The sequence below is a fragment of the Kogia breviceps genome, chromosome 12 (assembly GCF_026419965.1).
Source record: "Kogia breviceps isolate mKogBre1 chromosome 12, mKogBre1 haplotype 1, whole genome shotgun sequence".
NCBI classification, from domain to species: Eukaryota; Metazoa; Chordata; class Mammalia; order Artiodactyla; family Physeteridae; genus Kogia; species Kogia breviceps.
The window spans coordinates 97,846,232-97,870,193 of NC_081321.1; the positions used below are offsets into that span (position 1 = coordinate 97,846,232).

The 23,962-nt window shown below is 51.7% G+C and overlaps 1 protein-coding gene across 5 annotated transcripts; it reads left to right on the forward strand.

The window, feature by feature from the left end:
• Window positions 1–664: 664 nt before the first annotated feature.
• Window positions 665–22,441, forward strand: PNPLA3 (patatin like phospholipase domain containing 3). 5 transcript variants are annotated; one of them, XR_010835959.1, is made up of 9 exons: window positions 665–963; window positions 3,824–4,056; window positions 5,222–5,287; window positions 10,018–10,227; window positions 11,295–11,355; window positions 14,983–15,198; window positions 16,546–16,678; window positions 17,682–17,902; window positions 19,724–22,441. XR_010835959.1 is itself a non-coding variant. In XM_059080925.2 (8 exons), exons 1-8 carry the CDS (start codon window positions 678–680, stop codon window positions 17,821–17,823), a joined length of 1,347 nt encoding a protein of 448 aa, XP_058936908.2. In that variant the 5' UTR covers window positions 669–677; the 3' UTR covers window positions 17,824–22,441. The 5 variants fall into 5 exon arrangements, 3 of the variants coding, with proteins under 3 accessions (XP_058936909.2, XP_058936908.2, XP_066866465.1); XR_010835960.1 differs by having other exon boundaries at window positions 670–963; window positions 17,682–17,898; XM_059080925.2 differs by having other exon boundaries at window positions 669–963; window positions 17,682–22,441.
• The last annotated feature ends 1,521 nt before the right edge of the window (window positions 22,442–23,962 follow it).

The following is a 23,962-nucleotide window of genomic DNA, read 5'->3' on the forward strand; positions in this document are numbered from 1 at the left end:
TTGGCGTTCAGCCATCTGACGTCAGAGCTCACAGACCCAGCCACAGCCTGCCCCGATGGGGCGCTGGGATGTGGGACCCCTGCCCAGTCCTTTCTTCTCTTTGTTTGGGCAAAGGGGGAGCTCACTTGCTGTCAACGTGCAGCCACGAAGAGGAGGTCACTCCTCAGCCCTGCTCCTTTCCCACCTACATGTGGGTCACGCCAGGGAGGACAGATTTCCCAGGCGGCCTGCCATGAATGTGTGTCTGTGGATCGGAAGAGAATACAAATGCCAGCGGCCGGCGGCAGGATGCCTCGTCTGGGGGCTGCAAACACAGCCTGTAATTCCCGCCCGGAGCCTGGCCCTCCTGTCATTAGTCCTAAGGGTAGTCATGCAACACAGGAGGGCTGGCAGGTGCAGGCTGAAGGGGTCCCAGGTAAGGGGCAGGAGGTGCGGGACTGTGGCCCCAGCTGTTACTTTCCCCCTGGTTTAAGGGATGAAAAGGGACGTAAAGGGAGCTGTTTCTCTCCACGACACCCACCGTCATTGGAGCGTCGAAACCTCTCTCCACCCTCACGCGGGCACGGGTCCTCCCCTCTCCTCCGCCGCCCGCGTGCTGCCCCAGCATTGGGCGGCCCACCGGCTCCCTCGCGTGGTCCGAGCGGGGGCGGGGCCGGCCGGGTGACGTCACGCCGGGAATGCCTGGGGCGAGTGCAGCCGGGCCGGCGGAGAGCCTGAGTGGGCGCCGGCCGGAGTCGCGGCGCTCTCGGAGCGCGGACGCGCGACCCGCCGCCGCCATGGACGACCCCGAGCGCGGCTGGAGCCTGTCCTTCGCCGGCTGCGGCTTCCTGGGCTTCTACCACATCGGCGTGACCCGCTGCCTGAGCGAGCGCGCCCCGCACCTCCTCCGCAACGCGCGCAGGTTCTTCGGCGCCTCGGCCGGGGCGCTGCACTGTGCCTTCTTCCTCTCTGGGGTCCCGCTGGGTAGGTCCGGGCCGCCGCGGGGCTCCGCGCGGGGAGGGGGCGCGCGGGGGGGCCGGGATTGGAAACGGAAACTGCGCGGTACACCCGGGGTCTCCCCAGACAGATGCCTCCTCCAGTGCGTCTTTTTGCCCCGCACCGGGGAGCTCTGTTGCCGGGCCTGGGAACCCGGAGCGCCTCCTCGCCCCGACTCCCTTTTGGCGCCCGGGCTTGAAGAAAGTGCCCCCGACCCCGCCTGGGACTGAGAGCCAGGCTGTCTCAGAGCGACGGGGAGGAGGGAGCGCGACGCCTGGGGGCGGGGGGTGGGGGGGGGCAGGGGGCAGTGGGCGGGGAGGGGAGGTCGGAGGCCCGATTTGCCCTGCTTCCGGCCACGCCAGGAAGGAGGTTTTGGGCTGTGGCGCAGGGTGGCTGCCTTCTTCTCTCTGGGGACCAGAGGGACTGGAGACCCCCGGCCCCGGGCACCTTTGATCTCTGCCCAGCTCTCGTGGGAGCGCTGGGGGCGGCCGGGTGCCTCTCAGGTAGAGGGCAACTTGCTGGTTTGGATTGAAAGGGGGTTGGGGAGAGGTGTTTTGTGGAGGGGGGGAAAGGGGGGTGAGGGGAGGTAGGAAAGTTGTCTTCTCCTTTTCCGGTGTTTGAGACCCTTCTTGGGGGCCGGACATCCCACATCCCCTCCTCTCCTCCCCACCACACCCCTGCTCAGTGCCCTGGAAACGAGGTCCTGTGCATTTGAATCTTGTCCTAATGAAGCATCTCTGCACTTGTGGGTACCAGTGGGAGGGGCGGACGGGGGCTTGTGGCCAGCTGGCCTAAACTACTAGGGTATGACATCCTTGGCCTGGGATCCTAGCCAGCGAGCAGGGCCTGGGGCAAGTGGCAGCATGGAGCTGTTGGCATCCAAAGGTCCCCAGACGGAAGGCAATGCATCTTTTCATTAGCCCCTGTTTGTCTGGGCCTCCTTAACGGTTTACTCTTTGCTCTACCCAGGGACTGCTGTGTCGGACGCTGGCAGCAGGAATCCCTTGCCAGTAAGCACAGCCCTGCCATTGGATAGGCTCAGGGAGCAGACCCTGGGCTGACGGGGAGGTGGGGATTAGGAGAGGCCACCGTGGCCGCCTTCCCCATCGAGGGGGAGAGGAGCAAAGGGCAGGAAATGTGACCTCAAGGAGGGTTAGACTGGCCACCTTGCGCTTGAGCAGTGATAGAAGCCAACCCTTGTGTCCCAGGGTTGTGACCTGGAGACAGCCACAGGGTCACATGTTTAATGGGGACCAGATTCAAACGCACAGACCCCAGCACGTGAAGTGCCCTGACTCCAGCGTCGAGGGCGTTCCTAACAGGCAGGGGACAGGTGCAGCCTGGGGTTGTGTCCTGCAGGGGGAGGCTCAGGACCACCAAGTCCCTGGAAGGTGGATCTGGAGGCCCTGGCAAGAACTACCCCGGAGGTTCTGAGAGCCCCAGCTGACTGCTTTAACTGCGTGTCTCGCTAGGGGACCGCCAGGGAGCATTTCCCAGGGCCTGTGACTTGGGCGGGGCTCCTGAGAGCGCCTCCAAACCCAGGCTGGCTTGGCAGGAGAGACGGGCATAACCAGCCAGCTGTGTGCAATTTTGTGCCTTCTTCCCCGGCGCAGTGGGGCCACATGTGCAGGGAGAGCTGAGTGGAGGTCAGAAGTGCGTCAGGACCTGCTGATGTGTGTCCGGCCTTTTGCATCCCAGGATTTATGGAGGACGAGGGCTTGGGCTGGGACAGGTACTCTTGCCTGCGGACCAGCCAGAGGGCACCAGGCCAGTGACTGAGGTCAGATGGAGCGTGCACGTGCCCTGTCCCCACTGGATGGCCTGGTAATTCTGACATTAGAGGTTAAAAGTTAAGTCTAGCTGTTTATTAGGTGCTTCCTCTGGGTTGAGCACCTATAGATTGTAGTGTATCTAACCGTCTCTATTTTCCAAAAGGTAGTTGAGTGTGGTCCCACATTAAAAACATACAGTCCGGGCTTCCCTGGTGGCGCAGCGGTTGAGAGTCCGCCTGCCGATGCAGGGGACGCGGGTTCGTGCCCCGGTCCGGGAGGATCCCGCGTGCCACGGAGCGGCTGGACCCGTGAGCCACGGCCACTGAGCCTGCGCGTCCGGAGCCTGTGCTCCGCGACAGGAGAGGCCACTGCAGTGAGAGGCCCGCGTACCGCAAAAACAAAACAAAACAGAACAACAACAAGAAAACATACAGGCTGAGACTCAGAGAGGCAGTGAAGTGGCTTATTTTGGTTGCTCTGCTAGTAAGGGGTAGAGGCAGGCTTCAAACTCAGGTCCAAGGCTGTGCGTGCTCTCTGTTCCCTGCAGTGTTAGGCCCATTCGTGCTCATGGTGCTGTGAGTGCCTGGCTTCCGGCCTTGATAGAGGGATGGAGGTGAGGAGAGCCCTCACCGGGCCTCTGGAGGCTCGTTCCTGTGGCCAGGGAGGGCCTAGGGCAGCGCTAACCCACAGAAATAAGCATATCTTACATTTCCTAGTAGCCACATGGAAAAAGTAAAAGACACAAGTGAAATTAATTTTATTTATCCCAGTCCAGGCAGAATAGTCTCCTTTTCACATCTAATCAATGTAAAACATTCTTCATGAGATATTTTACTTTTTGTTGTCGTTCTTGTTGTCCTAAGCCTTTGAGATCCAGCGTGTCTTTTGCCCATCTCAGTTTGGGCTAGCCTCATCTCAGGCCCCGGAGCCACACGTGGCTGCCGGATCAGACAGCCCAGGCCTAGAGAAAGGGAAAGGTCAGCGGCTTCCCCGCTGCCAGGTTTCTGGTCCTGCCACAAAGCATTCGCATCTCCAGGGTGGTACATTCCTATGTATATTTGTCTCTCTCCGCCCAGAGCAGACATTGCAGACCCTCGTGGACATGGTCCAGAGCGCCAGGAGTCGGACCATTGGCGTCCTCCACCCGGCCTTCAATATGAGCAAGCTCGTCCGAGATGGTCTCCAGAGATACCTCCCAGACAACGTCCACCAGATCCTCTCGGGCAAAATTGTCATCTCGCTCACCAGAGTGGCCGATGGAGAAAATGTGCTGGTGTCTGATTTTCGGTCCAAAGATGAAGTCGTGGACGTAAGCAGTTTGCTTATCTGGGTGTTGTCAAGTCATAAAGACCATTTCATTTCAGAAGCAACGAAGAGAGGGCTGTCGAAAGCCACCTGACCCGTTTTTCTCTTAAGATGCAAAAGAACCCGGTTGGCCACGATGCTGGTTAGCTTCCTGTACCAGGGTGATATCAACTCTGAGTGCATCCAGCGGTCTGGTCCAGAGCGTATGCAAAACTGGAGTGTTCCAGGACAGTTTCAGTTTCAAATAACACCTCCCCATCCTTCAAGACTTGGCTTATGACCTCTTGCCCTGGGTACCTCCTCCCACACGTGTCCCTCCTCCCAGTGATGCCTGTTCCTTAATGAGGACCCCTCCAGCGAGGTCCCACAAGGGTGGGAGCATGTCTTATTTTGCCTCTAGCACAGAGACGCTCCTTGGCAATATGAAAATACCACTTAGTTTGGCTGATGCCTTTAATGAAAATTGCTTGGATATCGTTTCCCTTAACGTAGGTCCCTACGAGCACGCAGCCTGGCACATATAACCAGCAGCTTCTCAGCAGCCAGTGTCACCTTCCACTTAACCTTGTCTGTGGAGGCTTTTTCTAGGCAGCCAGCACCTGTGCGGTCCCAGGTGAGCCCCTTCTCTCGCTGCCTCAGTGTTACATCCTGCTTAACTGCTCGCTGGCATGGCGCGGCTCAGAGCGTGGGCCCCGGACCGGCCGTGGCAGCGGTGGCATCTCCTGGGAGCTTGTTAGAATTGCAGGCTCTCAGGCCTCACCTCCAGCCTGCAGCATCAGAGCCCGAGGGGTGGGGCACCAAGTCTGTTGGTTGGCCAGGCTTTCCAGGTGATTCTGATGAATGTCAGCGTTTGCAAAGCCCTGCCAGTCGGCTAGTCACCAACTCTTGGTTCTGTCTCTGACGGCCCATTGTGACCCTCGTGGGGGAGCAGGGGCTAGAAGCTACAGTCTGCACACACGGTGTCGTTAGAGAATTGGTAACTTGGGCCTGAAATTATAAGTGTGTAGGTTGGTTCATGTTCATTCGACCATTTATTAAAGCACCTCCTCTGTGCCAAGAGTGTTTTCAGACTTGTTGCTCTTCTCGCTTGGAGAAGGCGTATAAAGACCCAGGGGGAACAAAAGGCAGCCTGCTCTGGGCTGTGGTTTCACTCCCTTTTGTCTTCACAGGCCTTGCTTTGTTCCTCCTTCGTGCCTTTCATCTGTGGCTTGATCCCCCCTTCCTTCAGAGGCGTGGTAAGTCCGCTTTTAAACTGTGTTTGAGGGAATTACCTGGTGGTCCAGTGGTTAGGACGCCTCACTCTCACTGCCAAGGGCCCGGGTTTGATCCCTGGTCGGGGAACTAAGATCCAGCAAGCCAAGTGTCGGAAAAAAAACAAAACAAAACCAGAAAGAGGCACTGGGCTCAGGTACCCTGGGCCCCTGAGACCTGTCCCCAATCGTGGAGCCTTTTTGCCTCTCAGCCTTCAGACAGAGATTCCATAGCTGGCCCCCTTCCAGGCTCTCTGGGCAGCAAAACGAACTTCCTGTAGAATTATTAGCTGGTTATCTGTAAGGTAAGCTCTTCACTTAATCTTTTTCTTTTTCTTTTTCTTTTGGGAATTTTTTTAACGACTTTATTGGAGTATAATTGCTTTACTTTGTTGTGTTAGTTTCTGCTGTATAACAAAGTGAATCAGCTATATTTATACATATATCCCATATCCCCTCCCTCTTGTGTCTCCCTCCCACCCTCCCTATCCCATCGCTCTAGGTGGTCACAAAGCACCAAGCTGAGCTCCCTGTGCTATGCGGCTGCTTCCCACTAGCTAGCTATTTTACATTTGGTAGCGTATATATGTCCATGCCACTCTCTCACTTCGTCCCAGCTTACCCTTCCCCCTCCGCGTGTCCTCAAGTCCATTCTCTACGTCTGCGTCTTTACTCCTGTCCTGCTCCTAGGTTCATTAGAACCATTTTTTTTTATTCCATATATATGTGTTAGCATACAGTATTTTTCTCTTTCTGACTTACTTCACTCTGTATGACAGACTCTAGGTCCATCCATCTCACTATGAATAACTCCATTTCATTTCTTTTTATGGCTGAGTAGTATTCCATTGTATATATGTGCCACATCTTCTTTATCCATTCATCTGTCGATGGACACTTAGGTTGCTTCCATGTCCTGGCTATCGTAAATACAGCTGCAATGAACATTGTGGTACATGACTCTTTTTGAATTATGGTTTTCTCAGGGTATATGCCCAGGAGTGGGATTGCTGGGTCGTATAGTAGTTCTATTTGTAGTTTTTTAAGGAAGCTCCATACTGTTCTCCATAGTGGCTGTATCAATTTACATTCCCACCAGCAGTGCAAGAGTGTTCCCTTTTCTCCACACCCTCTCCAGCATTTGTTGTTTCTAGATTTTTTTGATGATGGCCATTCTGACCGGTGTGAGATGATACCTCATTGTAGTTTTGATTTGCATTTCTCTAATGATTCATGATGTTGAGCATTCTTTCATGTGTTTGTTGGCAATCTGTATATCTTCTTTGGAAAAATGTCTATTTAGTTCTTCTGCCCATTTTTGGATTGGGTTGTTTGTTTTTTTGTTATTGAGCTGCATGAGCTGTTTGTATATTTTGGAGATTAATCCTTTGTCAGTTGCTTTGTTTGCAAATATTTTCTCCCATTCTGAGGGTTGTCTTTTGGTCTTGTTTATGGTTTCCTTTGCTATGCAAAAGCTTTTAAGTTTCATTAGGTCCCATTTGTTCATTTTTGTTTTTATCTCCATTTCTCCAGGAGGTGGGTCAAAAAGGATCTTGCTGTGATTTATGTCATAGAGTGTTCTGCCTATGTTTTCCTCTAAGAGTTTTAAGTGTCTGGCCTTACATTTAGGTCTTTAACCCATTTTGAGTTTATTTTTGTGTATGGTGTTAGGGAGTGTTCTAATTTCATTCTTTTACATGTAGCTGTCCAGTTTTCCCAGCACCACTTATTGAAGAGGCTGTCTTTTCGCCATTGTATTTTCTTGCCTCCTTTATCAAAAATAAGGTGACCATATGTGCGTGGGTTTAGCTTTGGGTCTTCTGTCCTGTTCCATTGATCTATATTTCTGCTTTTGTGCCCGTACCATATTTCGTAGCTTTGTAGTATAGTCTTAAGTCTGGGAGCCTGATTCCTCCAGCTCCATTTTTCTTTCTCAAGGTTGCTTTGGCTATTCGGGGTCTTTTGTGTTTCCATAAAAATTGTGAAATTTTTTGTTCTAGTTCTGTGAAAAATGCCATTGGTAGTTTGATAGGGATTGCTTTGAATCTGTAGATTGCTTTGGGTAGTAGAGTCATTTTCACAATTCACTTAATCTTCACATGAGCACTGAAACAGGTGCCCAGTGGCCTATTAAGGTATAAGATGCTTAAGAGTCAGTTACTCACTTAAGGTAATAAGTTTGTTGTTGTTTTTTTTCTTGGCTGCATTGGGTCCTCACTGGGGCACACAGGCTCTCTTTAGTTGCAGCAAGTGGGGACTACTCTTTGTTGCTGTGCACGGGCTTCTCATTGCGGTGGCTTCTCTTGTTTTGGAGCACAGGCTTCAGTAGTTGTGGCACGCAGGCTTCAGTAGTTGTGGCACACGGGCTTAGTCGCTCCGCGGCATGTGTGATCTTCCCGGACCAGGGCTTGAACCCGTGTCCCTTGTATCAGCAGGAGGATTCTTAACCACTACGCCACAAGGGAAACCCGGTAATAAGGCTTTATTCTTAGGGGTTGAGGGTCATAATCCTCTCTGGGTCTGACTCTATCCTTTTCAGCCCGTGGCTTCAGGCAGAAGCTGCCGACAGGGCTGCGATTTGGTTCCATTCAACAAATATGTAAACACATGTGGCTAATCCTGAGCCCTGCCTCTTGTGGAAAAACAGAAGTTGAGGTGTTTGTCCTGCAGGCTCTGGACCGGATGCTGGGCTGTGCTGGACCACCTGGCAGCCTCCTTCTAGGGTAGCAGTTATCAGATGATTCTGTCCTCCCACCCGGGAACATCTGGCGATGTCTGGAGACAGTTTAGGTTGTTACAGCTGTGGGAGAGAAGACACAACACCCCAGCGTGTCAGCAGGAAGGCACTTTGGAAACCCTCCTGGTTCACGCTTGAAGGGCAGCACGGTCCTCACGTTGAAAAGCAAGTTGCAAAGGCGGGTTACACGTAGCCTCACTCATGCCCCAGAGCATCCCCGGGACAGACACATAGTTGCCCCCATTTACAGATGAGAAAACTGAGGCCTAGAGCCATGAAGCGATCACCTGCAATTCTAACAGCGCCAGCCCGGCAGACAAACCTAGAATCGCGTGTCTCTTCTGGCCCACGTTAGCTGGACTGCTTTGGACACATTTCTTGACCTCTCTGAGACTGAACTGGCAAATGCGGGTTCATGATAACGAGGGTTAATGATAGTGCACAGTTGCAGTGTTGTTGAGGGAATTACATGCGATAATGCAGTGAAGACGCAGCGTAGAGCCTGGAACAGGTAAGTATTCGGTAAATAGGGGTGGTTTTGTCATTGTTACCTTTACGTTTCCCCCAGGCTGCACCAGCGGTGGTGCACGCACAGTCACCCCCACCCCTCAGTGTACTCGGATGAAACCTGCTGAAAATTAGAACAAAATGTTGAGGTTCCACTGAGCAAACTCAGAACGTTCCTGTAGAAGAGTTCAGGGTGGAGGGAAAATTATACAGGACAGAGGAGTCATTGGACTTTATCCCTTGAGTGGACATATGTATATGTATAACTGATTGACTTTGTTATACAGCAGAAACTAACACACCACTGTAAATCAACTGTACTCCAATAGAAACGAATTCTAGAAAATAAATAATAATTTAAAAAACAGTCACCTGCTTCCTCCCTCCTCCTCAGTCTTAACTAGAGATTCCCGACATTTGGTCCTGTGTCCCTTTCTGCCAGTGACGGTTTTGATGCCTTCCTGTATCTTTCATAGAAATCGTGTGGCAGTAATTTAGAAACTACGGTTGTGTGTACACATCTAATCATTGTTGGACTCAAGACAAGAATCTCTTGATAGCTAAAGCCGTGGCTGGACGTGCCTGATTCTTTTTTGGACTTGTTTTCGGCCAAGGTGTGCCCTGAGATTTCTCCCTTTGGAAGGATTGGCCGGGGAAATTCTCCCAGTTGTGATATTTGAAGGGGCCCCCCCCGCCCGCCTGTGGGCACCAACAGCTGGGCTGTGATGGTTGTGGGTTTGGGAGTCATTCTAGACGTTGCTTTCATAGGTGTAGACTCAGTCCAAATTGTACCCAAACCTGCCTGCCCCAGCCTGGCCATGGGCACCAAGGTTGTTCGAGGATATGGCTACAGGAAAACGGATTCTCACAGTACTTACCCCAGATGCACCTTTGTTGTGGGATAAGATGCCATTTTCAGAGAGCTCAAGTCCCAGGTTCACTGTGTCATTTAAGTCTCCAGTGCTGCTTCTCATTTCCCTGGTGTGGACGGGCTCACAGGCTAAGTGTCTTGTCCAAGATTCCTCAAGCCGCAAGGGGCCTCTGGAATTGAACCCATGCCATGACCATCTGTCTCCCTTAGGGCCAGGTCTACGTCACACTCCGTTCCCCAGTGCACCCAGCGCTCCTGGTCTAAGCAAGTGACATGGGTATGCCTAGGGGCGCCCACCTGGGCTCTGGACTTGGCCACCACAACGTGGACCGCACGCCAGCCTCTGTCTGCCTCTTGGCCAGGCCCTTTTTTGTGCAGTGCGTAAACTACACAGCAGCACGTGGCAACCCTGAGTGCCAGCCTGCAGCCTGGCCGGGCACGGAAATGCTCAGGAGGGATTTGCTGCAAGAGGGATCCCAAAGCCCCCTCATCGTATCCGCCTGCGGCTCTGAGAAGCCTCTGGCCATAATCTGGAACACACAGAAAACCCCAGCCCAGAGCTTCTGACAGTATGTCCTTTTTCTCTTTCTCCCTTAAAAGCGATACGTAGATGGAGCAGTGAGTAACACCATACCCTGCTTTGATACCAAAACGACCATCACCATTTCCCCCTTCTATGGGGAGAGCGACATCTGCCCCAAAGTCAAGTCCACGAACTTTTTTCACGTGGACATCACCAAGCTCAGTGTACGCCTCTGCTCAGAGAACATCTACCTATTAGCCCGGGTGCTGTTCCCTGCGGATCTCAAGGTGAGGGGGCCTGGGGGCATTTAAACAGCGCTGCTGTTCAAATCCCACCTCCAGGGGCTATGGCTTAAGTATGGGCAGCCTGGATAGTAAGATTTTTAAAAAAATTATCCCAATGATTCTTACTTGCATCCGTGGTCAAGAACTACCCTGCAGGACTTCCCTGGTGGCACAGTGGTTAAGAATCCACCTGCTGAGCAACTAAGCCCACGCACCGCAACTACCGAGGCTGCACTTTAGAGCCCGCGAGCCACAACAACCGAGCCCGCGTGCCTAGAGCCCGTGCTCCGCAACATGAGAAGCCACTGCAATGAGAAGCCTGTGCGATGAAGAGTAGCCCCCCACTCACTGCAACTAGAGAAAGACCCAGTGCAGCCAAAAAAAAAAAAAAAAAAAGAACTACACTGCATTTGGTGGTTTAATTTTTTTTTTTTTTTTTTTCTTTTTTGGCTTGTGGGATCTTCAGAGATTGAACCTGGGCCCTTGGCAGTGAAAGCTCGGAGTCCTAACCACTGGACCGCTGGGGAATCCCCAGTTTAATCTCTTTTTGGTTGTCGTCGTAGCATGTGGACCTTATCACCCTAACATAGTAAGAAAGTTGGTAGAATCTGCACAGTGCCAGTTCTCTGGGGAGAAGGAAGGCCGTGCCATGCACCATATACGACAGAGTGTGCTCGCGGGGAGAGGGAAGGCTGGACAGCAGGATTGGTTTGCCGGTGTGGTTTGTACACCGAGGAACAAAGGAGGCAGCTCTTACTGTCCCACGACAAGTAGATCAGGCCCTGGTATTTGTTAGGGTGGAGGCTCGTCCCGGGACCCGGGGAGACCAGAGGAACCAGCACCCGTCATGCTGGGGTGCCAGCAAGGGCTGCACGGAGGAGGTGTCATTCGCACTGAGTCCTGCAGGAGTGCAGAGCCCTGTCCCACCCCGCAGCGCCTGCACTGGGCACGTGGCGGCGGCTTGGAGCTTGGAGGATTCTTGGCTTTGGGTCTGCCGTCTTTAGGTGATGTTGAAGGGAATGGTGCTTAGTGACCGCCCCCTGCAGTTAATTTACTTGATTTGTTCACAGGTGCTTGGCGAGCTATGCTTTCGAGGATATTTAGATGCGGTCAGGTTCTTGGAAGAGAATGGTATGTATGGTAGGGCAACTGAAGTGCCCCTTTAACAAGCTTTCTGTTCACAGTCTTGGTCAGCAGTCGTGGCTCCATCACTCAGCGCTCAGCACCTTCACCCACCGTCTCGCTCGGCCCTCTCATTAGTCCCGCGAGATAGGAAATATTTGCCCCATTTTACAGGTGGGGAAACAGAGGCTTGGAGAGGCAGCCCAGGTCCGCACTCCACTCACCTGGGAGCAGAGCTGGGACCCGAGAACCCAGATGTCACAGCCCCAGGGCTAGCTCTCCCTCTGCCGTGTCACCTGTCCTCTGTGCTGAAGGCAGTTCCTTTGTTTTTCTTTTCTGCTTGAACAATTGTGAACCTTTAGTTTGATGAAAAAATGGAAGATAAACAGTTTCTGGGCCGCAGGGGAAGGAATCAGAATATCTCCCGCTCCCTCTAGGCGGGTGTGTTCCGCGGAAGGTTCAGGCTGGGGGACGTGGGTTCTGGAAATGTTAGAGTGGAATCACATATGTTTGCGGCTATTTTTCTTCGATACTAAAGGTTGGTTCATGCATTAATCCTCTGAATTAGTCTTTGTCCAAGACCAAGGAGACGGTGTGGTTCACAGGACATACACGTGTTTATCTGCTCAGAAAATGTTTACCGCGTACCGTCTAGGTGCCGAGCAGTTGACGACTCCACAGCGGACAGACGGATGTGCCCCAGCCCTCCTGGAGCTTAGTCTCGTGGTTGTTGCCGAAATATCGGCTTCCCTGTGGACCGGTGCCAAACAGAAATACAGAGACAGAGATTTTGGAGGAAGACAGAGATGGCTTTATTTTCCTGCCAGGCAGAAGGGAAGACACAGCAGGCTAGGGCCTCGGGAACTGTGTCTCCCCCTCCTTCGGGAATCGGGGAAGATTTTATACGTGGGGCTCTCCGCAGTCCCGGGTCTATGATAAAGATCAAAGTAATGAAGGTCTTGCATGCTTCTTCTTCCTGCATTATTTCAATATAGTCACAGCTGGCGTCATGTCAGGCAGGCCGGTAATTGGGTTCCTTTGTCTCTGGGTTATCCGCCTGGGACCTTTTTTTCTGAAATGCAAATGTTGCAAGGGGTGATTTGCTACAAGTGAGTGCAGGATGTAATTCACGTAATTCACATAATGTTGCAGAGTAATAGGTTAGCTTTGTGAAGTAGAGATCTAGTTACAGAAACTACAGATTAGGAACAGTTAAAAAAGAAAAAAACAACAAACTAGGAGTGATTTAACTGTTTCAGGCCCGGTTATGTTTCCTCTCTAGCCTGCTCACTGTTCCCTTTATTCTCCTTGTTCTCGGGGGAGGGAAACTTCAATTCTGTTTGTGCTGCAACATGGTCGGGGACAGATACGTGAAGAGCAGGCTGACGGTGTGCTCAGTGCCCTGGCAGGAAGGTACAGGATGCTGTGGGACCACGCGGGCAGCGAGGGGATCTGCCAGGCAGGGGCACGCAGGGCTCCAGGAGGATGTGAATCCATGCTGACACTTTGAGGGTGCACAGGAGCATTCTAGGCATGGGGGACGTGAGCATGACGTGCAGAGAAGGCGTGTGTGACTGGAGTGGCGGGAGTGGGGCACCCAGAGAGATGGACAGAGAGGAGAGGGGCAGGAATGGCCCCCAAGGTTGGGCCTCGTGGACGTGGTGACAGGGTCTGCATCCCACGGCGATAGGGAGCCACGGAGGGCTGCCGAAGCGGGAGGGAGGGCGGTCAGAGGAAGCTTTGGAAGCCCACCCCCCCCCCCCCCGGCCGCAGTGCAGAGAGGGTGAGAGCAGCATCCAGGAGGTCAAGGAGGCCGCCGTGGGCTTGGCCGGGGTCAAGGCAGCAAGGGCGGTGGAAGGGGCCCGAGGGAACGTGACTTGGAGGCAGCCAACCAGAGATTCGGGAGGAGGAAGACTTAAGGATGAAGTCCTGGCCTCTGGCTTCTGCAGCCGGCACCGTGGGAGAGGGGCTCTGCTCAGTGTTCGGGCCCTCCGGAGGGCGAGGCTGCTGCAGGGAAGCTCAGGCCCCGTGTGCGGTGCCCTGGGGGCATATGTGGGTGGTTGTGCAAGAAGCACAGTGATGTCAGAGTCCGAGGTTCTGGAAAGCAGTCTGGACTGGGGATGAAATTTGGGAGCGATCTGGGAATAAATAACAGTGATGGGCCCTGTGGAAGTTACTAGGTGACTTTGGGCAAGCCACCTCCCCTCTCTGGGCCTCCGTTTCCACATCTCCAGCAAAAGACATTTGGATGAAATGACGCCAGGTGATTCTTAGTAATTCTAAAGACTGGCATAAGGCTGGGTGCTTGCCGCATCGGTGCTGGGTTTGGGTTTAATGATCTAAGAGAGGTCCTCCCTCGGCCAGGCTGGCCTCCTCGGGGTCCTGCAGAGGACACGTGGGGCTGGGCCAGGTGTCCTCCCGAAACAGAGTCTCTGAAACATGCCTAAGGGAAAGTAAGTCCCAGGGTGTGAGCTATGTGTCTAAAAGAGGCGGAAAGATCCAGGGCAACGTAACTGGGAGCGTAACTGGGAGCGAGGTGTGCACATCCAGGGGCAGCCCCTGGTCTTTTTTGTGTGAATTCTTCTTCTTGCATCCTTTTATTTTTAAAAAATGTATTTATTTATTCATTTACTTTTGGCTGTGATGGGTCTTTGTGGCTGCGTACGTGCTTCCTCTAGTTGCGGCGAGCGGGGGCTACTCTTCGTTGCGGTGCGCGGGCTTCTCATTGCGGTGGCTTCTCTTGTTGCGGAGCACGGGCTCTAGGTGCACGGGCTTCAGTAGTTGCAGCACGCTTGCTCAGTAGTTGTGGCTCGCGGGCTCCAGAGCTCAGGCTCAGTAGTTGTGGCGCACAGTCTTCGTTGCTCCAGGCATGTGGGATCTTCCCAGACCAGGGCTCGAACCCGTGTCCCCTGCCTTGGCAGGTGGATTCTTAAGCACTGCACCACCAGGGAGGTCCAGCCCCTGGTCTTTTCATCTGAGGTTGGAAGCAAGAGGTGAGTCGAGGCAGGCGTGGGCGTCCGAAACTACCTGTCCGTCTGCCCCCACCCAGTGTGTGAGCAGGAACCACCCACTGGTATTGGCTCCTGAGCCCCGACACCTAGGGCAGGGCCTGCACAAACCCCCTGACCTAATGCTTCTTTCCAGGCCGTGTGATGGAGGGGTGCCATCTTCGGCATCACATCTCGGTTTGATTCTCGCTGTGCCACGTATTGGCTGTGTGGCTTTGGACAAATCTCTTAACCTCTCTGTGCTTCTGATTCCTCACCTGAAAAGCAGAGATGATGATAATGGTAGCAGTTGAATGGCTGCTGCAGGGACTGGACCGCTGGCTTCACCAGTGGTTCCGTTACTATAAATTAGTTATTATCCTTAGCTTTGAACATCAGGAATCCACACGTGGCTCCAGAGCCCACACAGCTGGTGAGTGATGGAGCCAGGCGCCCCCGTCACATCCGTCCGGCGTCAAAGCCCCACACTCCTTTCTCCCTGCTAGGACTGCCTGCCCTCGTTGATCTCCGCCTTGTACTAATAACAGGCCTGCAGCTTCCCTCTAATTTGGTGGGCAGGTGTGGGGGGGTGAGTAATGACCCCGCCGCCCGAAACTGCCTGACGGGTTTGTTTCTGTGTCCTTCGCAGGCATCTGTGACAGGCCCCCCCTGTGCCTGAGTGCATCCTCAGCAGAGCTGGACGTCCTCGAGGCCCCCTGGGAGCACGGGAGCCTGCAGTCTTCCCCGGGCACGGCCGCCGGGGAGGCGAGGTCTGAGGAAGACAAGCTGCTCGATCTCAGGCACCTCAGTATCCTGCCCTGCGACGAGAGCATCCTGGAGACCCTGTCGCCCAAGCTCACCATAGGTGCCGGCTCTGGGGGCGGGACGGCAGAGGCTCTCTGTGGCCCTTTATGAGGCAGAAAGGGTGGCTTCCCTGTGTGTCGTGGAGGAAGAGGTCATGCCGCTGCGAGGGAGGAGGTGGAGCGAAGCAAGCAGGGCAGGCCTGTTGGGACCTGTACCGCCCAGCACGGGCCTCCCATGCCCCTGGGTCCTTGCCCAGTCTCCCTTCCCATGAGGTCCTGGCCAGAGGAAAACAACCTCCAGCTGAGTTTTGTGTTCACTGGCTGTGCTCTCTGCTCCTAAAGTCCAGGCACGCTGGATATTGGGGGGACCCCCGGGGGTGGCCTGTTCTTTTAGAACACTGTTCTCTGCCTGTCCTCCCATCTCTTTTTTTTTTTTTTTTTTTGTGGTACGCGGGCCTCTCACTGTTGCGGCCTCTCCCGTTGCGGAGCACAGGCTCCGGACGCGCAGGCTCAGCGGCCACGGCTCACGGGCCCAGCCGCTCCACGGCACGTGGGATCTTCCCGGACTGGGGCACGAACCCGCGTCCCCCGCATCGGCAGGCGGACTCTCAACCACTGCGCCACCAGGGAAGCCCAGTCCTCCCGTCTCAAAGCCTTTTCTCTCTCTCGAGGAGCCCCTCCTAATTTCTCCCTCCCCGCCAAATCACAGTTTTGAACATTCACTGAATCTGGTTACTTTATCATGTCATCGATTATTTAATGGATAGCTGAATGCACCGTCCAGCTTCCAGCTTGGCATTTGGGGAAATTCAAAGATGGATGGGACAGGGAATTCCCCGGTGGTCCAGTGGTTAAGACTCCGAGCTTCCAATGCAGGAGCGCAGGGTTCAATCCCTGGTCGGGGCAGTAAGCTCCCGCACACCGCAGGACACGGCCAGAATAGAATAGAATAAATCAAAGACGAATGGGAAGCTGGTCTTGCCCCTGAGGCACTAACACCCCAGGAGTTGCACTAACCGGCAGCTGCTCAGAATAATGTGATTTGAGGCATCGCGAGGTCATTACAGAGGGGAAATATAAGGCTAGGGGGTTCCAGGCAGAAGAGATGGAATCCAGCTGCAGATGCAAAGAAGCGCGCATAAAACTGGGGCCAGGGGCACTTTGGGAAGTTTGTGCACACCTCCAAAAATAGTCAGTTTAACAGGGAGTCTTTAAAAGGGACCCTGTACCCTGTAGTGGATCCAAGGGCTACTTGGACACACACACACACCCCCCATCTCATTTGCGGAGGCTTCTGATTCTTGGGCTGCCAGGATTTGTATGTCTCACTGAAATTCCAAGCACCGCCCGAGGAAGATGGTTTGGTTTTTACACTGGTGAGAGACAGACCTCCGAATTGTATTTTTCAGCCCTGAGGGGAGCAATTAGAAACCAAGATGGGTACATAAGCAAGATGTGCAACTTCTTACCAATTAAGGTCATGTCCTACGCGGTGCTGCCCTGCACGCTGCCCGTGGAGTCTGTGATTGCTGTGGTCCAGAGGTGAGTGCTTCACGTGGCTTTGCGGCACCCTCACGGAAGTGGGGCGAGCCTTAAGTGAGAGAAGCCATGGAAGGCCCTCGGCCTGGGGCCTGGCTCCTTATACATCGGGGTGGAGTTCACCGTCAGCGTGGGGCACCCTGGAAAGGTGCCTCGGCGGCAAAGCCCCTGCCCACCCCTCCTCCTTGCTCGTTGCTGTGTCAGGTTTGTCACTTCTTGTAGGTCTGCACTTCTATTTTGGGATTTTAGTCCTGCTATGTTGGGGGGATCTGAGGCCAACGCCGGGATGCCTGCTGGTTTCCTGGGCATTTGTTCTCCCTCAGTTTTCTTCTGATTTACTTTGGCGCTTACTCTCTTTTCAGCGAGTTAGTCAACATGTCCCTCAGTCCAGCTTTTAAAGTCCCAACCGTCTTTCAAAATCCAGCTCAGTTCTCCAGCTTTGGCCATCCTCCCCAGAGCCCTATCTGCACCCTGCCAAATCAGCCACCCGTTCCCGCACAGCCTTGCCCCGGGTTGAGGGCTGCTCTGGCATTTCCCAAAGCCCGAGATGTGGAGTCCTTTTCATGTCCTGGGTGTTGGGAGTCTGGAGGGCAGCGGTCAGGCCTCCTTGGCGGCCCCCTCTACTGCAGTCGCACGTGGCCAAGCCCAGGAGGCCTGGGCGCAGGGGGTGGTTCTCGGCCGCAAGACGCTCTGCATCGGTGGGCATGTTGCCACAGAGGAGTGGGATCCTGGAAAACCGACGTCTTTTCCTTTTGTTTCCACGTTAAGTCCCTTGAGCGTTCCCAAGTCAAAAAATGGCCTAATTCTCCTTTGGGCTTTTAGGTTGGCTTGTCTTTGGGAATTTATCACATCGGGGTTAGAGGTGACCCTGGCAGTTGACCCCGGACGATCGTATCGTTGTAAGATGTCTGCCTTTGCTTAGGGTTTGGGTTTGTTCTTTTCGTATTGGTTTGTCTTCCTGGTCATACGACGACGACGTGGGTGTCTCTCTGTTTTATTCCTGCAGACTGGTGATGTGGCTTCCAGACATGCCCAAGGACATCCAGTGGCTGTGGTGGGCGACCTCCCGGCTTTGTTCTCGAGTGGTGATGCGTCTCTTCCCGGTGGAGCCCTACCTCAAGGACACAGGACAAAATCTCTGGAATTAACCAAGCCCCCGTAGCAACCGTTGCCATGGGCTCGCCTAATCTAAACCAGACAGCCGCTCGACGCCATACGCCATAGTAGGTAAAATATTCACCATGTAGCAACCTTGTAACACCCTGACCAATCACCTGATGCCATCCCGCCAGCAGGAACTTTCTTTGTCTTCAGGCTATAAAAGTTGGCCGCTAGCCCGCACAGGGGGTCGCCTCTCCCTGGTCTGTCAGGAAGTGGGCCCGCCGTATTTGCAGCGCCCCTCACTAACTCTGCTCTTTATTCTCAGTCATCTCACTCTTTTCCGAGATACTTCGTGTCTGGAAATTCTTCTTCCAACCCACGTGCGGCCCACGACAGTTTGGTGGCCTGGACGGGGATGTCTCCTGGGGGGATCTCCTCCCCCACCTCCTCTCCTCATTCCTTGGGCCCCCCTGTGAGCAGGCAAAGCTGCCGTGGAAGCAACGGAGGGACTCTGGCCAGGGCCACATCCTGGTGTGTTCCGAAGCCTCCACGGCTGCTTCGCCCCGGTAACTGCCTCCCAGAACGGGCGAGGGTCCCTCCATCTTCCTTCCGACTGAGGACTTGGCCGATGGGTATCGTGCGGGCACGGGTCAGGGCGCCTGCCGCTTGAAGAGTCCCGTGAAAGGAGAAGGGGGTCACGGACAGAGCGGGCTCTTAGAGCATCTGTCCCCAGCAAGACGACTTCCGTGCCCCGTGAGACACGTATTGGTTCAGGCGGAGCGCTGAGCCCCCTCCCCCGGCCGCCGCCTTCCCGGCAGGACCACGAGGCCGATTCCTCTTCTCTGTTCCTTTCACCTTCTTCTCGGCTGCGGGAGCCTAGGGTTGCCTCTGAGCCGTCCCCGGAGCGCCTTTCACGTGTCAGGGCATCACCAAGCGGGGAGTCACCCGGTGGGTCCCGGGAATCTCTCGCTCTTTCCTTTCTTTCTCTGCCCGGGTCACAAAGTGCCTTAGTCACACGCTCAGGGGTCACCTCTCACGGTCGGACGTGATGGTTGGGACGCTCGGCCCATTTTGTGCCTTAGTCGCACGGAGAGGTCATGGGACAAAGGGGACACCTCTCTGTCAGCCGGTGACTCTCGGTACCCCCATTCTACGGCGTACAGGCTAAGCATGGGTTCTGGTACGTCTCGGGAGCCTCCCTCAGTCTCACCCCTCGGCTGTAGCCTCAGGAACTGGGAAAATTGGACCCTGAAAATCTCAAAAAGAGGAGGCTCATTTTCTTTCGTAACACGGCTTGGCCCCGGTGTAAACCGGGGGACCGAGAACGATGGCTGCCTGATGGCACACGAAATTATAACGCGACCCTCCAACTTGATCTCTTTTGCCGGAAACAAGGAAAGGACTCAGAGGTTCCTTACGTCCAGACCTTTACGGCCCGTAGTCAGAATCCGGATCTGAGGGACTCATGCCGCATGTGTCTTTCTGTTGCCGCCTCATCCCCCCGACCCCCTCTGCCTCCCTCTCCATCAGATCTCCTAGGTGACCCTCCACTCGACCTTTCCTGTCCCCCACCCCATGAACCCTCATTGCTTCAGCCCCTGCACTCACCTCAGCACAGCTCACCAGTAGGGACCCCCTTATCAGGGCGAAAGCCCCCCTCCCCACACAAGATCCAGGACTGCCCAATGCCAGGAAACAGATTCTAATATGCTTCCCTTAAGGGAAGTGGCAAATGGAGACATGGGCCCTGTTATGGTCCATGTTCCCTTTCCCGTGTCTGACATTTCCCAAATTCAAAACAAGTTAGGTTCCTTCAGTCAGGATGGCCACAATATTCTTTAGAGTCTGGAGAAAATAGGTTAAGATTAAAATTTTTTGAAATTGCAAAACCAGTTCTTTATGCATATGCAATTAGAGAAAGCTAGCTTGTTGAAATATCTTTTTCAGAATTCTGACCCTGAGAGAACAAAAATATGCCTAGGAGAAAGCTTGAAGTTAACTCTTATCATGTCCTTCAGCTACAAACACAGCCCACTTTGCCTGAGACTTCAGCCTTGGGTTAATTAGTAGACCTTCAAGCCAAGAAAAAAAAAAAAAAAAGAGGCAAAGAGACATTTTAAACCTCCAGTGGAAACTATGAGATCTCTGACTGTCTGGATATCTGTGTATGTCTCAGTATGTGTCTGTGTCCTTGGATAATATCGCTGAGGTTAATTTGTAAATGAGCTCCATTTAATTGGCTTAAAAGAAAAGTAAGTGCTTACAAATCAAACAATTCTAAATACAAGAAAAATTAAGCTAAATAAATTTCAGCTTCAAGTGAACTGGGGACTATTCAATATTAAATTAATACCTGGTATTAATGTTTAAGTTCATTGATCTAATTAATATAGACATGTCTTTAGAGTGATCAAGATTAAGTATAATACTTTTATTGTGCCTAGGTGTAATATAAAGTAAATAAGATCTTATTATAACTGTCACAAATTTGTCAGCAATGAAAATAATTCAATGGGAAGAAACTTTTAAGAAAAGAAAATACAGGGGACTTCCCTGGTGGCACAGTGGTTAAGAATCCACCTGCCAGTGCGGGGGACACGGGTTCGAGCCCCGGTCCGGGAAGATCCCACATGCCGCAGAGCAGCTAAGCCCGTGTGTCACAACTACTGAGCCTGCGCTCTAGAGGCTGCAAGCCACAACTACGGAGCCCACATGCCACAACTACTGAAGCCCGCACACCTAGAGCCCGTGCTCCGCAACAAGAGAAGCCACCGCAATGAGAAGCCCGCGCACCACAACGAAGAGTAGCCCCCGCTCGCCGCAACTAGAGAAAGCCCGCGTGCAGCAACGAAGACCCAACACGGCCAAATAAATAAATAAATAAAAATTAATTAATTTTTTAAAAAAGAAAATACAAATGAGATAAGAGCTTTGAGTGAAATTTTTAGGAATAATTATGTTTTAGGAATGTCTACTTAATAATCTCTCCAGATATTTGACAACTTAAAACATTTAGAGTTGTGCTAAATTAAATTAAAGGATGGAATTTTATTAAATAACTAGTCCATTTCCAAATAAAATAAGATACTGAAACATTAATTAGTGAACACTGGCTTCCTTTTACAGAGAAACAAAAGGTTTAGAACTATTAATAAATGTGTAGTACTCACTGAGATACTTTCTGTAAGAAGCATATTTTTCAAGGAATCACTTGGATTTATGTTTACCACTCTACAGAGTACTGCTATAAAGGACAGTTCATGGTTGCTTAAGGAAAGTAGGATGTGTGTTTTCAGTAAAGAAGGTGTGAGGAATGGAATTACATTTTATTAAGAAAAAAGGAAGTAGGTCTAATTTAGAGTTGACTGCTCCTGAATGGGAAAGTAAAGTGATGGATACAGAAAGTGATAAAAAGTTTTGGGACAAGTGGACCCTGAGGAAAGAGTTTTATGCACCGTCAGGATTGACTAAGTTTAGAATAAATTTAATTAAGCAAATGAATTTTAAAAGTAAGCTGGTGCAAAACTTGAATTTGGCTTTTCTTTCTGTTAAGAGGACAAGTTTTCTTAAAATGTTGAACTGCCTTTGATAACAGATTTTAAATTTCTTTACCTCTTAAGTGATCTGTTCTGTACTTGCCTTTGAAATCTTTTATTGTTACCTTGGCTAAGTAAATTGCTTCCTTAAGTGTCATCTGCCATAACAGTAACCAAGTTACTTTGTTAATTTTACTGTAATCAGATTTTAAATGCGCCTTCTTTTTTTTTTTTTTTTTTTTGCGGTGTGCGGGCCTCTCACTGCTGCGGCCTCTCCCGTTGCGGAGCAGAGGCTCCGGACACACAGGCTCAGGGGCCGTGGCTCATGGGCCCAGCCCTCTCCGCGGCATGTGGGATCCTCCTGGACCGGGGCACGAACCTGCGTCGGCAGGCGGACTCTCAACCACTGCGCCACCAGGGAAGCCCTAAATGCGCCTTCTTAACACGCCTTCTTAAGTCTTTTGTCATTATAGACACTTACAGTTTCACTCTGATGTCTTTGCAAAAATGCTTCCTCTTCAAGAAGATTTATAAAAAGGACTTTTGGATAAATACAAGTTTCTGACTTTCAGACTATAATGATTACTAGGTAAGAAATTGAAGAATCCTAATGAAAAACCTGATGGCTTCATAAAACTGTTAACAAAAAGGATTAATTACAAAGGACTGAATGAACTGGTAAATATGGTTATAATTTTATGGGTTCTATGTGAAAAATTACTGGTTTGAATCTGTGTTTTCCAGGTGTAAGGAAAACCTTCCTCAAACTAATTCTGACTTACAGTAATTTGGTAAATTATACCTTTGTAAGCAAAATTGAAACATTTACATTTTTCATCTGTCCGCTCACTCCAGAGATGGGAAACTCTTAGGTTCCCAGCAGCTCTATCAGATAAATTAGGAAGGCTACCTCACTAACAGGTACAGAAATCTCAAGGTATTTTGGGAACCTTGAAAAGGGAGGAATTCACCTAGATCTGGTAAGCGAAATCTGTGACAAGCCCTTGGTGTGACTTTCCTAGCCCTGAGAGGGCTTTTAAAAGTTCAGTCTGAGACTCCTTATAAGTTTCCACAAGCAGAAAGCCTATATGATAATAAACTTAAAAATAAAAAAGTTTATTGAGACCAGGCTGAAATGTGGTTCTCTCTCTGTTAAGAGAACAAAGTTTTCTTGGAATGCTGCTTTTAATAACAAACTATGTAAATTCCTTTGCCTTTAAGTGCTTTGTATTTACTTTTAAAATCTTTTGTTACTTTAGTCAAGTCAATAAATATTATTTCACAATGATCTATGAAGATCGTGGCACGCATTGATAAAGTTCATTCTGCTTCTACAAAAATTAACCCCTCATTGCCAGACTTTTGCCATCCTGACGTCCTTAAAAACATGAGAACAGTCTACTCCTAAATGAGGGAATTTAAAATGGGCAAACAATAGCTGTCAGTCAAACAGTCAGGGCTGTGGAAAATCCAAGATGGCTGCTCGGCTTTTTCCAGATCCCTGACAAAGCTCATTTTTTTATTTGATGGGATAAAGCCTTCCCTGGCTGCAGGGTTAATGCCCTCACAATGAAAACCCAAAAAAATTACGTTTCACTGAATATTAAATTCTAGTTTTGTTCTTTAAGGTCTGTGTTACCAAGACTCACTTCCCAGTTAGTTCCTTGCTGTCATGTTATAGTTCTAAAACGTTTAATTGAATTATTAAAGGACACTCTAAGTTTGTTTCTAAAGCTTATCTCAGTAATCCATTTTCGGATGAAGGTCCGATGCCCCACGACCTACAATCAGGGGCTTATTCATGCTGGAAAAGACAGAATTTAAAGGACTGTCTCCAACCTGGACGGACGGATGGGGACCCATTTGGGGCTGGCTAAATGACTCTCTTTGTAACTGCACCCTCAATTTTTTTTTTTTTTTTTTTTTTTGTGGTACGTGGGCCTCTCACTGTTGTGGCCTCTCCCCTTGTGGAGCACAGGCTCCGGATGCGCAGGCTCAGCGGCCACGGCTCACGGGCCCAGCCGCTCCGCGGCACGTGGGATCTTCCCGGACCGGGGCACGAACCCGCGTCCCCTGCATCGGCAGGCGGACTCCCAACCACTGCGCCACCAGGGAAGCCCTGCACCCTCAATTTTAATCAGACTAGCCTGGAGTGGGATCCCTAGTCCGAGGAGGATGAATATGATGTACATAAAGGTAATTTCACTTTATGTTGGGGAAATTCAAGGAAAAATGCGACTACGAAATATATTAATGAAGACCATATCCCCATAAATAGCTCAGCCCTGGGGAGCGGTGGGACCACTGGACACTTACTTAGTTTAACCTCCCGACAAGACTCTCCTCCAAAATATACCGTAATTCAGCTAATATTCAGAAATCTGTTATGCCAATGCCCCTGTCACACTCATAATCAGTCAGAGCCCAGATTCTCCCCTTTATGTATAGATGATTACTTCCTCGGAGTTTGGCCTTCCCAATATAATCCTAGGCCATAGGACCCCAGTCTGTCTCCAGAGGAAAATTCCCGAAAGGTCAGGGCCTGGCTCTGGGGACCCACAGCAGGGGTGCCCTTGAGGGGCACTGGATTTTCATCTCTATGTGGTAACGGGGTCTATCTGGATCTTCCCACACTTTGGAGGGGCTCCTG

Bases quoted from the DNA above. Each gene is read 5' to 3' on its own strand.
- PNPLA3 (XM_059080925.2), top strand. From the start codon at position 678: ATGCCTGGGGCGAGTGCAGCCGGGCCGGCGGAGAGCCTGAGTGGGCGC. The intron at 4,057-5,221 runs GTAAGCAGTTTG...TTGTCTTCACAG, and splicing joins CCAAAGATGAAGTCGTGGAC to GCCTTGCTTTGTTCCTCCTT. The intron at 5,288-10,017 runs GTAAGTCCGCTT...CTCCCTTAAAAG, and splicing joins CCCCTTCCTTCAGAGGCGTG to CGATACGTAGATGGAGCAGT.